The sequence below is a fragment of the Argentina silus genome, assembly GCF_951799395.1.
Source record: "Argentina silus genome assembly, chromosome: 12".
In the NCBI taxonomy this organism is placed as follows: Eukaryota; Metazoa; Chordata; class Actinopteri; order Argentiniformes; family Argentinidae; genus Argentina; species Argentina silus.
Window position 1 is genome coordinate 19,053,719 of NC_139666.1, and position 17,574 is coordinate 19,071,292.

General features: G+C 43.9%; 1 protein-coding gene across 1 annotated transcript; it reads left to right on the forward strand.

The window, feature by feature from the left end:
- Positions 1-782: 782 nt before the first annotated feature.
- On the forward strand, positions 783-15,563 carry cbsb (cystathionine beta-synthase b). The gene is made up of 15 exons (XM_083681445.1): positions 783-913; positions 4,615-4,989; positions 5,860-5,966; positions 8,751-8,885; positions 9,213-9,292; positions 9,400-9,604; positions 9,771-9,862; positions 10,449-10,574; positions 10,739-10,823; positions 10,947-11,052; positions 11,177-11,254; positions 11,401-11,535; positions 11,691-11,799; positions 12,064-12,148; positions 14,033-15,563. The coding sequence occupies exons 2-15, from the start codon at positions 4,622-4,624 to the stop codon at positions 14,167-14,169; spliced, it is 1,848 nt and encodes a 615-aa protein (XP_083537571.1). The 5' UTR covers positions 783-913; positions 4,615-4,621; the 3' UTR covers positions 14,170-15,563.
- The last annotated feature ends 2,011 nt before the right edge of the window (positions 15,564-17,574 follow it).

Sequence of the window (17,574 nt, forward strand, 5' to 3'; positions counted from 1 at the left end):
CATTTGCCCATCACTATTTCACACATCTTAACACCATATTCTGTTTCAAACTATAGACCACATTCCACATTTAAAATGCATGTGCTAGTTGATGCAACAGCTCACTGAGAAACTGCCAGATCATCCTTAACACGCGGAGGTGTCTGTCTGAGTCACCAAAATCAACTGCACCAGAACACCGCCTCTGGAAAAAAACGTGTGGAGTAAACCGGGTAGTCGGGCACAAAAATCTGGAGACAATAAAACACTGACATATGTTACCGTTTGGGCAAGCTTTTATGCTGGGGCGTGTTTGAACAGCATTTGGCCAATGGGTGGAAGTTTCTGAATGAGTGCATATATATATATTACAAAAAATACCTCGAGCAAAAAAAAAGATGTTAAAGAGAATAGTGCAGTACGCACAATGTAGTGGATCGTTGAAGATGCTTTATTGTGAGAATAGGGGGTCATTCGGTTGCGCCCAATGAGAAACCAAAAACTATGAGCCGAAGGTTCTGAATTAGAAACCACTTTTTATGTTGAAATGATCAATATTTTGTCCTAAATCATTGTTTATATTTACCCTCGATCTGTCTATATCGGCACAGTACGACACGCATCTCTCTGTAGTTTATATCCTGGGATATTTTATGGACCTGGTCATGTGAGGACATTCGAAGGCCCGACAGATTGATACGCTCTGATTGGAGGACATCGACAAGCAAACGCCCCCACTGTAACTAATCACCGTCCACACCAAACAAGGATACTCCAATCAGATTGGACGGTTCTTTCGCTTTCGTCGCATGCGAGCTACTGCAACAGAGTGTGGCACCGGTGTTCATAGGCAGTCTACTTACATTCTACGGAAGGTCATCCTGGTAACTGGATCACGTATCGCTATATTACTACTATCTTAATTGACGAAAAGGTGAGTTAACATCTATGTCTCTACTGAATAAGAATATACCCTTATCAAGACTATTTAGATAAAGCGACGTTATCAAAATTTCCGGTGTGATTCAGAAGGCACGCGCTCTCCACTCTCCACACAAACGCCCCCCCCCCTAGACATAAAGGTATTTAAATTGTCAATGAGTCTGTAATGGTGAAAACAGTGAGTACCTGAAGCCAGTGATTGACATGATGAGGAAGCATGATGAAATACAATTTACGTCACCGCACAGCATCCTCCGTGGTGCACCGGAGAGTACGGGCAACGCGGACAATGTAGAATGCGACGGTTGCATCATCTCATCCCTCTCGTCCGAAGTGTGACGTTTGTGGACGCCTGTGAAAATTGAATTAAAGATGTGCTTCATTTGAATATTTATGAGACTTATTCCAGACATTCGTTTCAGACAGCTATAAATCTAATTCTGTTGTATTTTTGTTAACCTTCATATTTGGTTTATTGTAAATCTAATCTAAAATAGATGACTGTATCACACATGGTGAAATTCGAATAGGATCGGCAGGCCTACAATACAGTAGTTGGTCAATAGTGTTGTATTACTAGCCTACTGTGAATTTGAATAAATGACGTGGCTGTAGACCTAGGCTACAGGTGATTGCATAGGTAGACTGTCAGCGCGCACTATGGTGTCGCAGCAATCGATTAGGCCTAACGACCTGTCTGTTAGGCAACAAAAACCTCATCAGATTTAGCTGATAGACGACCACTATGTTGATTTTGTAAAACATAGTTATAACATAGTTGGGATCAGGTTAATACAGGGCAAAGCTACTTGGGTTACACATTCTAATTCCTTGGCCATTCAGGCCGTTTGCGCAGTGTTTCTCAGTTTGAAAAGATGAACACAGTTAGATTCAATTCAGTTAGTGACCAACTGGTTTGCATAAGAATGTCCCCCTAAAGTCAGCGTCACAGCCTATGGATTAGTCCGGTTCAGGTGTTAACACGATTACGCACAAGGCAATTATTCCATATTCGCTCCTATTATCCCTTGTCTACCTCTTCACAATACGTGTTTTGCGCTCTCTCCCTACTCTGCCATAACAAAAGTTGGTTCAGATTGGTATGCATTACATATTTGTGTTTTAGACCTATAACACATTTTTGTGGCAATATTTCACTAACCCAACAACATGTATACACTGATGATGATCAATGGCATACATGTACGTGTTTTTTTTTCATTCGTACGGTTTTTAAATGTATTTTCATTTCAATCACAAAAGCAGTGGGGGATGGTCGGAAAACTTGTCGGCCACGATGCTTGACATACATGCGGCGGCTGGTCTGGAATTAGGAGGCCCCTTACCTTTCTTATTTTTGTGAGTGGCCGAAAAGCCGAAGTTCCACCACTATGTTTACTTAAACCCTGTCTTTGCTCTCTCAACAACTGTGATAGTGTGTACTATCACAGCATTTTCAGGATTTGCGCAAGGTCTAGACAACAGTTTCACCCTGATCAACCCCCCCATAGCAGGGACGTGCACACTCATTAAGTAGCAGGCTGTTTTGCCCAAACAAGGGTACAACAGATATGGGAATCATGTACATGCTTCTTCCCTTAACTCCCAAATGTTTATATGCTCACAAGCCATATTTTTCATAGCACACACTGAGAAGTATCGGTTATCTCACACACGTACATGTTGACTGTATCTATTTCTGTACACTCCTTATTACTCCCTCACGGGGAGAGTTTTAAGTTACGGTACAGACAGGCCCACACCTCCCACTTGGTCTCTCTGCTGAGAGTTGCAGGTTCAAACACCACCCCAACTGCTTTACACAGGAAGTCTAGCAGCAGACCTATAATTAGTAGTTGTAATAAAAGGTGGTGTTTGTGTCTCCAGCCTCAGTGGCTGACCCTAACCCAAACCCAAACCCTAACTTAAAAGTTTGTTGAGGGCTTTCTCTGCTGCTTCAGAGAGAAACCAGTGTTGGTAAATATAAAGGGTTAACATTGTGGCTTCTTCTGTTGTTGTCTATGAGGGCATGTCTACTTCGTCATCACTCAACTGGCCTATCAGCATGTCCTGTGCAGTACACGTGTGTTTTCCTCCCATATCTCTTTAAACTGTTGATGGATACAGTGTTGTGTAATGTAACCAACCTATCTTGGCGGCTATGCAAGAGTAGCTCTACAGCATGCCAGAAAAAAGTGGTTGTGTGAGTGTTTTCTACAGCCTTCAGCTCAGCCAGGCAGAGGAAGATCAGCTGTGTGCTGTATGTTACATTCAACTCCCAACCTTCAAATCTGTCAGGGAAAGGAGAGGCGCCACAGCTCTCTGCAAAACAGGGTCTGTTCTCGGTCTGACTCAATTTAGACTGAACATTAAAACACTGGGTTTATGTCCAAAGGGTTTTACACTTTTTAGTCAGTTTCTGGGCTAGAATCGATTTACATGATGAATACTGATACTACCTGGACTGTTTTCAACAGGAAAAGCTATAGTTCCTCTTTAATATCTCTAACGCTGTGTTCAGTAGATTTGGTGGTGCTGTTTAAAACCAAACCTTTTATAGTCTAACCTGCGTCCCACTTGGCAAAGATGTCAGATCACTGGCCATTGATCAATGTTGATTATTAGTCCACCCCACCCTGTCTCACACACGCACGCACACACACACACACACACACACACACACACACACACTGCATTGACAGTGTAATTTATATTTATTTAAAATGATTCTAATTTATAGTGTACATGCCCCATACCCATTTCACAGCCTCTAGCCTCATTGCCTCTTAGCCTTACATAATTTATTGTTTTATTGTTCTATTTTGTACATTTGTTTTAGTTATTTTGTTAATATTTTGCTATTTTGTAAAATGTTTTATTAATATTTTTGCTTATATATGGTTTTTTATGTCTCATGCACCAACCTCACCAAGTAAATTTCCTGTATGTGCAAATATACAAATAAAATAATTCTGATTCTGATTCTGACCAGTGTCAATGAAATTGTAAGGCTCAGTTATGTTGATAATGTGTGCTGTATAACCAGAAACAATATTTACACTTACTCACTAATGCTTGGTTAGTATGTGTTGGGTCTGAGAGATTATCTTGTTTTTGTAGTTTGTACTCCATAAACCAAGTAGGAATTACTTTCTCCCCCAGTCCCCTTTAATTTACCGTGACGTTTCTCACATTGCATGGCTACACATGGTCACGAGAATGGTGTGAGAGGGGTTTTAACAGTTCAGCAATTTGTTTAAATTCTGTGCTGAACATGTGAGTGTGTGTTCAACAACTGATATCATAGATGGACCACTGGCAGATCATTCTTGTTATCCGCCTGATATGATCTTTTGTCATGTCAAAGTAGCCTATAGTGAGATGTACAGACTTTCCTTTTTGACCTATTTCCTGTTAGCCCTGTTATCTCTTTTGCACTTTCTTCCAGATAATGTATTACTTTACATCTTTATATCTTATCTCAGTCATATAGAAGAAAACGGAAGAGTTGTGTCATTGTTATGTAATTAAGTACTCCGTGTATTGCGTGTATATCCTGGTTTGACCTGTAAAATGTAATGGCATGAATGTTTATGTGGTTCTTTGATTTGGTTCTTTGACATGTCTGACACTTGTCTCTCTGTTCCTTGTCCCTCTCTCTCTCCCATGTCTCTCTCCCTATCTCTCTCTCAGGTAAACCATGCCCGCTGTTCCCTCCAGTACAGATATGGGCCCTGTGCCCGCCGCCTGCCCCCATGCAGCCAAGCTCCGTAATGCACAGATGCTCCTCAATGGGGATGCCAAGAACAATGGAGATGCCGTTTTGAATGGGGGCTCCCAGGTCAGTGGTGGGACCTTCAAGAATGGGGATGCCAAAAACATGTTGAATTGCCACAAGTGCTCCGAGAATGGAACAGGCCAAGTGAACAGGGAGGGATGTGAGCATGAGCTAGAGAATGGAGAGGCCAGTGTGGAGGAGAGGAACTGGATTCGCCCTGACTTGCCAAGCCGTTGCACCTGGAGACTTGGTATGGCCCCTTCTGAGTCCCCTCACTGCCACCCTGAACGGTGAGTCTGCGCGCACACACACACACACACACATACACACACACAATCTGAGGTCAGGGTGCATGATGCAGCTAAAATGTGCCCTTGATTCACATCTTTCCCTCGTGACACAGACAGATTCAAGGCTTCTCCACCCCTCACAATGCTATTGTGAAATAAAGCAAGCTTCACTAGAAAAGAGAAGCAATAACTTGTTTTACTCTATACGTAGATGCACCTATGTAGTTTAGGTGCAGTGCTGTGATTAGGTGCTGTTGTGTGTTGTCTTGTGTGGCAATCATTGTGCTGTTGAGACCTGTCAGGGATTGTCATGTAGCCAAGCTCCAAGCACACCATGTATACAGTGTCTATTCTCTGACCTTTTATGACTCATAATGAGCCACAGAGGAGATTGCAAAAGAGTTTGGTGTTTCACCATGACGTGGCAATTTGTGAGAGGAAGTGTGTGTTTGTATAGGAAAGTGCTTGGAATTTTTCAGATGGCCTTCCTCTGGCGGTTTTGGCACTGTAATCATTGCACTTGATAAATTGTGATTATATAAGGCAACCAATCAAACAACCCTGTATCCCCAGGCAGAGGGTGTGGTGTGTTCATATCGTCAGTTACCCTGGGTCTAGAAGCAGCCATGTTACAAAACTCACCACGTACAAAAGTTATCATGATAGTTATTTGAGGTTATTTCAAAAGTGGCAAAGTTATACATTTCCCTTTTACAATATCATCTTTTTTGGCAGAGCAGAGAGGCAAAACTCACCCTGCAATGAAAAACATTTTCTCCTCATGTTTTAAGAAGTCATGCTCTCATTTTGGGCAAATTGCATTGATATGTGTCTCCGTGATTGAGTATCCGAAACACCTCTCTCCCCCAGGACCCAGGCCCCCAGCATCCTGCCCAACATCCTCCAGAGGATCGGGGACACACCCCTCGTCCGCATGAACAAGATCCCCAAAACCTTCGGCCTCAAGTGTGAACTTTGTGAGTACTCAGGACACACACACACACACACACAGCTGCTCCTCAATGGGGATTCTACAGCTTTCTTTTGATTCGCACAAGCTTACAAAAGAAGACTGAATCTTCTTCCATCACTGAACTACTTGAGAGGTGTGTGACCCCTGGTTGTGTTGTTGCCGATGAAGCATGAATCGGCCTTTAGTGCACACCATACATGATAGATGAAGCATACAACATAGCCAAAAAACAAAATGAAAAACATCTCAGTTTTACCAAGTACCATTTTGCTATTTCCTCATCAGTGTAACTTCAATGGCAGCCGTAGAAATGAAATCCAGTACTTTCATTTACAAGCAAAATTTCTCAAAATGTGGTGGGTAGTTACTTTTCACACTTAAAGCTGGCTGGGGGACAGGGGAGAGAGAGAGAGAGAGAAACAGCTTTCTGCCTGACACCTGTGTTGTGTCAGAAAGACAACAGGTGTTCTGTGGCCCAGAAATCCAGTGGTAATGATGGAGGGAGGAGAGGGAGTGACAGATGAAGGGGAGGAAATAAGGACTGAGGGTAAAGGAGAGAAGGAGTGTGAGGGTTCCTACAGTCAGAAGGACTATTTCCTACAGGCCCCTATGAATCTTTGTCACACACACGCGCACACACACACCCTCCTTGCCTGTAAGTACGCCATAGTGAACATTTGAGTATCACACAGACCGTCCTATCAGAACATTTCTCTGACCTTGGCTTTGTGACTGACTGTAGCGGACATGTCTATGGGAGCACACTCAGGGTAGTGGGGGTGGAGGGTCTGAAAGAATGTCCTGTTCTTGCTTCGTAGAAAACTGAAGGCTACTGTAGCAAGGTGGGGTGTGGAGGGAGGAGAGGGGGGGGGGGGGGCAATGACTGGTATCAGGTGGCACCAGGCTGGATTGCAACATTCATGGGAATTTGCGAGATCAAAGGATCTGGATTATGTGGGAAATGGTCCTGTTGGTGTTTTGTGTGGGGGGGGGGCGAACGAGAAAGAAGGAGATTAAAAGACAACGGTCCAATAAACGTACATGAAAAGGAAGAGGAGAAAAAGACATGACGACGCACGTGATGGTTGTTCTGAGACACGGTGGCTGACCAGCTGTAGTGTGGTCATGGTAGTGTCCTCTCCCTGGACGCTGAACTACTGCACACAGCTGTAGTGTGGTCATGGTAGTGTCCTCTCCCTGGACGCTGAACTACTGCACACAGCTGTAGTGTGGTCATGGTAGTGTCCTCTCCCTGGACGCTGAACTACTGCACACAGCTGCCATGTTTGAGTCACGGGAGGATGGGGAGGACGGGGAGGACGGGGAGGACGGGCTCGCTGTGATGAATGGTAACATTCCATTCCATGCATTACTATTAGAGATGCACCGAACCGATACTGAGCGTCGGTATCAGGACGATATTGGCCTAAAATGCCGGGTCGGGAATCGGAGATAGGGAATACTATTTACCGATCCAATGCCATGACACAAACTGTGGTAATAGTAAAAACCTGCCAAACACGTGTGTCGTCGACTGGCGGCTGCAGAGCTGAGATGACACACAGTGCAGTGACGACAATAACAACCATGGCTGCCGTCTGGAATGACTTCTCGCTTGAGACAGACACCAGTAAAACTGTTTTTTTCTTTTTTTTTGCAAGGCGAGTGTTTCGAGGGATGGCAGGGTAGCATTTCACATTTAAAAAAAAGAGCCTTTTATCGGATTGGTACTCCGTTTGGCCAATCCTCAAAGTTCAGTACTCAGAATTGGTATTGGCAATGAAAAACTAGTACCAGTGCATCCCTCGTTACAATGAACCCGTCCTTCGATATCTACCTTCCTTGGTTTGAGGGTACACCTGTGTGAGGGGGAACTGCTAGTTCATGTCCGTCAGCCTAGATGAGATGTTGCAGCAACAGACTTTTGTATCTTCTCAGATCAGTTCATGGTAGTTGTTTGGAGGTTGAGGAGATTTGTAGATCAGATGTGCCTCTCAGCACCAGCGAGCTCAGACCGACTCTTGTGGACAAGCGGTGTGTTTCTGTGGTTGGTACAGTTGACTTGTGGTGTACCGTTGTGCCAAGTTTTTAATTGTGCCGCTTTGTACCACCCTCCTCCCCCCCACAAGGTTACTGGGTTCACTGCAAGGGGGTCAATCATGTCAGGGTCAACCATAGCCAACAGTTTAAGCCTCTCGCCATACAAGTGTTTGTTTTTTTAGTCCCCTAATTGTTGAAAGTCAATCTCTAGTTGATTCCCATGGCTGAGTGAGACAAAGAGCCCTATTTTGATACTTCCATGGATTTCACGTGAGTAGGATTAGTCTTTGCTCTGAAAGTTCACAGCAGATTTGTGGCGTTTTGGAATCTGTGCCAAGCGGCTATTATTTGTGGACGTGTGTTAGAGAGGGTTAGAGCATAGCTGTGTGTGTGCAGGTGTTTGATCGGATAATTGTGTGTGTATGTGAGAAACTCTGGAACTTTGGACGACCCGCCACCTGAATTTCCCAAATCGCCTCATGTTGGCTCAGCCATTTCCCCCTGTTCTCCTCAGACTCAACTTCTACTGCTCAGACTGGTGTAGCCAAGTGGATTTACAGTTAACTCGTACTTTAGGATTTTGTTAACAAGAAGTGATTTCTTTGTAGATTTGTTAAGGTCAGTGTTTGCAACAACTCAAGCTTCAACAGATAACTCAAAATCTTTTCCCACACTAACCCTAACCCACATTTTAATTGGCCTTTCTGTGTGTGTCTGTGTCTGTGTTTCTGTCTGTGTCTGTGTGTAGTGGCCAAGTGTGAGTACTTCAACGCGGGGGGCAGTGTGAAGGACAGGATCAGCCTGCGGATGGTGGAGGATGCAGAGAGAGAGGGGATCCTCAAACCTGGAGACACCATCATTGAGCCCACCTCTGGCAACACAGGTATGCATACTGTATGTGTCTGTAGGGGTGTGTGGCAACACAGGTCATGTCTTCCAGGACTCCCTCAGTAACAAAGAGTCCTAGTCGTGATCACATACACCAGCACCTCATTTCCTCAATACTGATGCCGGAGGAACTCCGGAGAAAGAGCCAGTTCAACACGTCTCCTACCATGAACCAAACCCCACATGCCTCTAGATGCCAGTCAGTTTTATCAGAGCATACCATCATTTATCAATACATTACCAGGGCTCTTCTGTGGTGCTGGCCATGTGACTGAGCATGACCAGGTTGTCACCTCCTCTCTGTCCTCCCTCTCTGCTGCAGGTATCGGTCTGGCCCTGGCGGCTGCCGTGAAAGGCTATCGCTGCATCATCGTCATGCCTGAGAAGATGAGCATGGAGAAGGTGGGTGTGTGTGTGTGGGTGTGTGCGTGTTGTGGGTGTGTGTGTGTGTGTTGTGGGTGGAGGAGGGGGGTGTGTTTAACTCTAACTGAAATCTGTTGTGTTGTTAGGTGGACGTGCTGAGAGCGTTGGGGGCAGAGATTGTGCGTACCCCCACTTCCGCCCGCTTTGATTCCCCGGAGTCTCACGTGGGCGTGGCCTGGCGCCTGAAGAACGAGATCCCCAACTCCCACATCCTGGACCAGTACCGCAATCCCAGCAACCCCCTGGCCCACTACGACACCACTGCTGAGGAGATTCTGGAGCAGTGCGATGGTGCGTGTGTGTGTGTGTGTGTGTGTGTGTGCGTGCGTGTGCATACTTGTGCCTATGGATAGAAAGGGTTTCACCATTCACTGTGTATTCTTGTGGATGCCTCGTTAGAAAAGTCTTAGTGTCCTTGTTTGTGATGTCATCTCTTTGCGCCACCCTGCCCCTCCAGGTAAAGTGGACATGTTGGTGGCAGGCGCTGGCACAGGTGGCACCATCACTGGCATTGCCCGCAAGCTGAAGGAGAGATGCCCCAACATCAAGGTGACTGACACACCTAACATACCTGACATGTGACACACTAAAGGTTTATTATCCCAAAGACCATTCAACAAAAACAAAACTGTCAACCATGTTATCACTCCTTTGGCAAACATTAGATAACCATAACGTTCTAATTAGCCTTTGTACCTAGTCTTTGTACCTACTGGGTGGCTCTGGTTTGGGCACAGGTGTTATCAAATCCTAATATCCGCCTGGCACTTTATAGCCCTGCCCAGTGTGCTGTGTCAGTGGAAGTCCATTCAGTCTTGTAGAATCAATTGCAAACTAATTTATCTCTGTGTTTAACCAAAGGCCTGGATTTGAACCCCCCCGAGACATGTAAAGGGCAACAGTGATACAAATCTATTAAGCTGAGGGCATCCATAGGTAGTCCATCAGTCAGTTTATTACCATTGTTTTAGGTTGGAAGTCTGGTTTATGTCCATATATAAGTATATATGTATAAGTCAGTTATGTTTAACCAGTAGGCACAAAAAGTTGGCACATAATTAGACTTTTTTTTTGGTTGTTTGTTTTTGCTGTAGATATCATTGTGTAATGTGAGTGTTGTTTTTGTGTTTGCCAGATCGTGGGAGTGGATCCTGAAGGCTCGATCCTGGCTGAACCTGAGGTTATGAATAAGACTGATAAGACCCAGTATGAGGTGGAGGGCATCGGATATGACTTCATCCCCACTGTCCTGGACCGATCTGTGAGTGGTTGGATTCTGGAAATGAGCAGCAGCAGTGTGTGTGTGTGTGTGTGTGTGTGTGGTGTGCGTGTGTGTGGTGTGTGGGTGTGTGTGTTGCAATATGTCAGTTGAATAGTATTTGGATGACGCAGAGTTGATTCTCTCTTTCTCTCTCCTGCCCCCAGGTGGTTGACAAGTGGTATAAGTCCAATGATGAAGAGTCCTTCTCCATGTCACGCATGCTGATCAGGGAGGAGGGTCTTCTCTGTGGTAGGTTCACACAGATGGGAGTCGTGTGTGTGTGTGTGTGTGTGTGTGTATTTTGCTGTGTCATATGTATTATGCTTTGTCATACCTCTCTCTTACCCTGTGTCTCCTCCTCCCTCCCTGTAGGGGGCAGCTCTGGCACAGCCATGGCAGCAGCAGTGAGGATGGCCAAGCAGCTGAAGGAGGGTCAACGCTGTGTGGTCATCCTGCCTGACTCCATCCGCAACTACATGTGAGGAGACATTGTGGGTGTGGGTGTGGGTGTGTGTGTGGATAGGACAGGGGCACTAAGGGCTAGGCTCTGGGAGTTTTAGAGAGATGTGAGTCTGATCCATGTTTACCCCGACACTCTCCAGGTCCAAGTTCCTGAGTGACAAGTGGATGTGTGACAAGGGCTTCCTGAGCCAAGAGGACCTGATGGTGTCCAAGCCCTGGTGAGCCACTAATGACATGTCTGCCCTTTGCCTGAGGACAAACACATCATAACATCCTCACACAAAAACACTCTCTCTCTCTCTCTTATTTATTTATATGGTATATATATATCTGTTTATCTCTCTATGTATCTCTCTCTCGCTAGGTGGTGGAATCTCACCCTGCAGGGCCTGCACCTGTGTGCCCCCCTCACCGTCCTGCCCACGGTCAACTGCCAGAACACCATCAAGATCCTCAAAGAGAAGGCCTTCGACCAGGCACCAGTAGTGGATGAGTCAGGGTACGTCCAAGATGCCGTTGTAGTTGTTGTTTCCTGTCTCTGTAATCCATTGAGTGAATGAATTATATATGTGTATATATAATACTGTTTTTAATACTTGCCTGTATTCAGTTTTGTTATTGATAATAATGACACTGTGTGTATCTTCTCTATAGTATGATTCTGGGGATGGTTACTCTGGGCAACATGTTGTCGTCCGTGCTGGCTGGGAAGATCAAGCCCTCTGATCCTGTCAGCAAGGTGCTCTACAAGCAGTTCAAACAGGTCAGTCTTACACATGCACACACACACACACTGATGAACTCTGCAAGAGCATGGGTTCCTCAGGTTTTATGCACTTAAGTGTGAAAGGGCACTGTCCCTCCACACCGTCTGCCACACACACACACACACACACACACACACACACACACATATTTTAAACAGTCACACTTATTCTCATAAACACCCAAAAGCCTAACAATGGCTGTGAAACAGAGAGATATTATTAGAAGTGTCATTCCATCCCCCCCCTTCTCTGTCCCACAGGTGCGGCTGACAGATAACCTGGGAAAGCTGTCCCGTATTCTAGAAACAGATCACTTTGCCCTGGTGGTGCATGAACAGATCCAATGTGAGTTCACTTGTCCTCTGTCTGCTTCCCTCTGCCATCTCACTCACACTTTTAATCATCTCTCTCTGTTGCTTTCGACATGTTCTCTCACTTTCTCTCTCTCCTGTCACCTTCTGTCCATTTTCTTTTCACTTTCGGCTTTTGATGCCTCCTCTTATCTCTCCCTCACTTTTCACTTATGCAGCCTTTTCTTTTTTTGGGTTATCCTCCACTTTGTTCCCCCCTGTCACTGTTTCAAAACCACCTGTCAGAAAGATACCATAATCTGGAAGGACCAATTTCCAAGAAACACCTGCTCTTTTCTGTTGGTTAGGTGATCTCTCGCCCAATAAAAACACAGAGCTGCAGGGTTCAGGTATGATTGATAATGGTGTTCCCTAGTTCCCCTCAAGGTAACCTACTGTATCACCTTCCTTCAAACATAACCATATAGCCAACCCAAACATTGGCAATGGGTTGTTTTCCTCCCCTGCCACCCTCCTCTCCTGTTTTCTCCTCATGTTTTTCAACAAAGCTGATTACAGCTCGCCCTCAGGCATTGCATTGGCTTGGATTTCGGGGCTGTCATTGGAGATAAGCTTGGATAAATAAATACACAACAGGTTGATCGAAAGCATATTTAGCATTCTCACAACCTTGGGAACACAAGGTGCAGACGCCAGGGTGTTGTTTTTTCCATTTAGTACTAGCAAAGTGCATCAGTGTAATCTGGGAGGTTTTGGTTATTGGTGTGTGTGCCTGGTAGTGCCAGGTCAGTCAGAGAAGAATGGCACAGAACCCAGACAAAGAACAGACATACTTGTGTTGGGGAAGCTACTCTGTAAGATCTTAAAAATGTATTTAACTAGATTACCTACCTTACTACCTACTACCCTACACTAAAGCTAACCCTTGAGAGAAATATAGTTTGTCAAACTTAAGCTACTTTGGAAAAAGTGGTTCACCTACATCGTAACTACTTCATCCAACACAGGACAGTCAGTTGATGAAAGATGACCGGCCCATGTGACAGAATGCGTGTGACTGAAATGCTCTGAAGTCACTAGGAGAGAAAGACATGGTGAGAGATTAAATAGTATGGACATTTAAAGTTCAAGGGCTGGAATAATAGTTACAATAAAATGTATTTTCTGTTTTCTTTTGGAAAAATGGGTTAGGGTTAGGTCAAAAAAGTAGCCAAACTAGGATAGGAATTTAGTTTAACTACCAACACTGTTGCAAAATGAAGTTACACTGATAGTTGAACTACCTGTAGTGGAACTACTCCCCAACACTGCGTGGCGTACCGCTCCCTGGCACAGTGTGCCACGTCCATCCTACCCACTTACCTGACTGGCTCTCAACAACAGGAATCGAGTTACATAACCTCTTGTAAACAGATGGGCTTTGGCTTGATTCGGCATAATGGCCAACTATTATGTACTGCGTTGGGTTGCTTCATCGTCAGATAAAGCCCTTGGGGGAGGGTTTGAAACCTTTTACCTTTTGTCTTACTTGTTCATCAGATAAACATCAAACATTTATGCCAGACCAAGACCATAAAGAATAGATATCTAATGATTACTTGGTGACAGCTGCTGAAAGCATTTTGAGGTTAATAAATGTTATCACATGATCGCATTCCGTCTGCATGGACTAGCAGGTTATTTGGATGGGAAATGTGATGTAATTGAAGTAATCTCTTGCTTGCAGACCTTTCATGTTCTATGACCTTCCCCCTATTTCTTCACATTCTTGTCTTTATCCCTTCTTTGAAATGTCCACGCCAGTCTTAAGTCCTCATTTGCCTCAGTCTTTCTGTCCGAATTGTTTTCTCGCTCCCACATTCAGTTCTATCAGTAATTCTAATAAGCGTTTTCTTTCTCTGTCTCTGTCTCTGTCTAGACATGGCTGAGGGGTCCCCCTGCCTCAGGCAGATGGTGTTTGGGGTAGTGACTGCCATCGACCTCCTCAACTACATCACCACACGCGAGAGACGGGAGCGCTCCATGTCCGAGTGCTCGGTGGGCGATGAGCAGTGACCGCTTCCTGTTTCCCGCGCAGGAGGAGGAAGGGAACGCCAGCTTGCAAAGACGCACCCTACGAGCAAGGACATTGATGATGATGATGATGATGCTGTAGACTGTTAGGCGTGGGGGGGGGTCTTGTGAAGTAGTCTTAAAGCGTATCTTCTTTCCACCCTTCTGTGCCACATCTGTTTGTTTACCGTCAGAGAATGATTTACCGCTTGCTGCTTGATTGAAGTAGCTTAGCTGGTTTCAGATACATAGTTTACCACTAATGTTTACGGTGTAAGAATTACATTTAACAATGCACATTTTAAGACATTTCCATCTGTCTTGCCTCTTTATCATTGGTTTTAACCGTCACTTTAATCTAATTTAATCTCTTCAAGATTATCCTACAATATTTCCTGTCTCACTGTTCATTTGATCAGTGAGGATACTTTTAACGTTTCATGACGCAGATTAACAGCTCGGTAAATTCAAACCTTTCAGCTAATATTTATCATATAGCTACTGGTTTTTGTTTTGCACCAAGATTTGTATGTATGAGACATTCAACACTAGTTGTCGTAGCTTGGTCTCCCATCTTGGATTGTTACCGTATTTGTTTCTTTGACATACCAATATGGTTACAGCGCCATCTCATGGTTGCAGAAGACATAGTATATGCCAAAAAGACCATGATTGGGTTCTTCAAAGTATTCCTTTGATAATGTTCAATCAGACGCTGTTTCCCTTCTGGAAAGACCTGGAGACCTGTATTCTGTTGTAGAGTTTTTTGATAGAGAGTTTCTGTGCAAGGTTAAGTTGGATGTTATCAAAATACCTGTCTTCAGTTTTCTTTGTTCGAGAGGTTTGGCACACTTACCTTACCAAGCACACAGGGGGTAGGTCAAGGATAGATGAGTTTGGCAAGAAACCAAACTGGAACCCAAACAGTGAGACTTGTGTTTGGTAATCGTTTCTTGTATTGAAACAAGACTTTTAAGGCTGTATTGAATAGTTGGGTGAGAGTATTCAAAGAGGCGAACTGCTGGGACTTCATAGCACAGGTCTTTTATAGAGGTCTGTCTTGTGTCGTGTCCCAGGCTGGTGTAAGGTTGAGTTGTTTTACGATTTTCTGTACTTTTATGTAAACAATCATTAATGTATGAATGACCATGGATCCAGAGCTGTGGTTTGAAACTACCACTGAGACAGGGAGGGTATGTGTAAATATCGGTGGAGCATGTTTAAATGTGTTCAGGAGGTGATTTTTAAACCAGGTATCCCCTTCCTGTCTCTATTTTTATCCTTGTCTCTGGGTTAGTTTCTGCTGTTAATTTCATTTCTCTTAATTTGTTGATTCAGGGTCTGTTATGATGTAATGATGTTATGACTTGCTTCAAATAAAGGCTTATTCTTTTTCTTCTTAATATGTGATGATGTTTTCCATTTTCTGTGGGTGTGTTCTGACAATATACAGTGCTGTGGAAAAAGTATTCGCCTCCTGCACAATTTTCAAATTGTGTTACCCCAGAGCCTGAAATTGAAATGCGTTTCCGTCTCCAACCCTCCCTGTCCTTCAATGATGCAGGCTAGACTACTGCAACAGTATTCTATTTGGGGCCACCAACACTTATTTATTTGGGGTCCTCAACAGACTCCAACATGTTCAGAACTCACTAGAACCCACTCCAGAGACCACATCACTCCAGTCCTCTAAAACCTCCACTGGCTCCCAGTCCGATCTAGGATTCAATTTAAGATTCTCCTCACCACCTACAAAGCCCTCAACATGGTATCCTCCTATCTCTCTGGCTTCCCCTCCAGCACACCCCTACCGGTAGTCACCGGTCAACTGATGACAACCTTCTTGTCCCCATCACCAGGACTAAACACCGGACCTGGTGGGACCGGGCTTTCTCCGCTGCAGCCCCCACTCTTTGGAACACTCTCCCAAACCACATAAAAAATGTAGTGTCTTTGAGTATGTATTATTATTATTATTATTATTAATAATAATAAATTGGGATTTTATCCCACAGATCTACCTGGCCTACTGGACAGAACATTTTTGATTTATTTAAAATTAAAAACCAAGAAGACATGAGAAAAAGTATTTACCCCCCCCCACTTGCTGTGGCACTCCTAAAATTATCTCCAATGCAAACATTTCTTCAACAATTTACTCTGTTGAATTGAGTCTATTGAGTGCATTGATAATAGTTAGAACTTATTTTTGAATGTATAATCTTGTCTTTGCAGAGTCCCTTGTTTGAAAAGGAATCAATCACACACTGATCAGGTTGTCACTGGACAAATGGAAAGAGAACTGTAAACCGCTCAGAAATGTTACCCTGGGGCCTGGGAAAACTTCTGTTAAGAAGTTAAAAGGCTGAGAGGGAAAAAGCACAGTCGGAGGGACAACATCATTCCAGTCACTCTACAAAACCTAATAACCTAAGAAACAAACCTTTATTTCAAATCCATAACTCTGTTTGCAACAATGAAGTCCAAGTGATACAGCAACAAAAAGTGGCTGGAAATGTATTTCTTTGGTTTCAGGGTATTAAGTTTAGTGCAAATCCAGCACATATCACTGTTTTCAGTCCATGTCCTGTGTGAAGAATAGTGGAAGCTGCATCATGTTATGGGTTTGCTTGTCACTCGCTGGGACTGGGAGGTTTGTCAGGGTCAAGAGAAAACTGAGAAATTTGCTGAGTTGGTAGTGACACACGAATCAATTGATTGATATAAAAAACAGGGACCCTATAAAGACAAAGATATTCATTCAGAAACCACACAAACTATTATCCTTACACTCAAATGGACTTATCTTAACTTACTGAGTCAATTGGTGAAGACATGTTTGCATTTAGGAGAGTCACAGCAAAGGGGGTGAACACCTTTTCACACAGGTCTTTGTTTTACATTTTGAAAAAGTTATTGAACATTTTTTTAAATGTTCTTTCAGTAGGCTCTGTAGATCAACTGGAAAAAAAATCACAATTTAATATATTTAAATTTCAGGTAACAACATTTACAAATTGTGCAAGGATGCAAATACTGTTCACGATGTACTGTATATGCATGTGTGATTGTGTTTTAGGGATATCTACTTGTCTGTAGTAATTGACCCACAAGGGGGCAGTGCTATCACATATTCCTTCCATCCATGCCTTTGCTCCTTGTGGTTGGTCATCACTCTCTAACACAGAGAGAGCTACCCTGGAACAGAGGCACAATGACATTTATTTTGATCAGATTCGCTCTACATTTGTAGAGAGATGTATACAGAATATGAGATTTAGTATTGTTATTTCATGTTTTTCATATTTCATTGGATCATGTTTTTGTTAATGCACTGTGCTAAACCAGTATATCTCCTATTATACATATTTAGCAACTTTTGGCATCATTGTCCAAACACCTCATCAA

Bases quoted from the DNA above. Each gene is read 5' to 3' on its own strand.
- cbsb (XM_083681445.1), top strand. From the start codon at position 4,622: ATGCCCGCTGTTCCCTCCAGTACAGATATGGGCCCTGTGCCCGCCGCC. The intron at 10,575-10,738 runs GTGAGTGGTTGG...TCCTGCCCCCAG, and splicing joins CCACTGTCCTGGACCGATCT to GTGGTTGACAAGTGGTATAA. The intron at 11,536-11,690 runs GTACGTCCAAGA...TCTTCTCTATAG, and splicing joins CCAGTAGTGGATGAGTCAGG to TATGATTCTGGGGATGGTTA.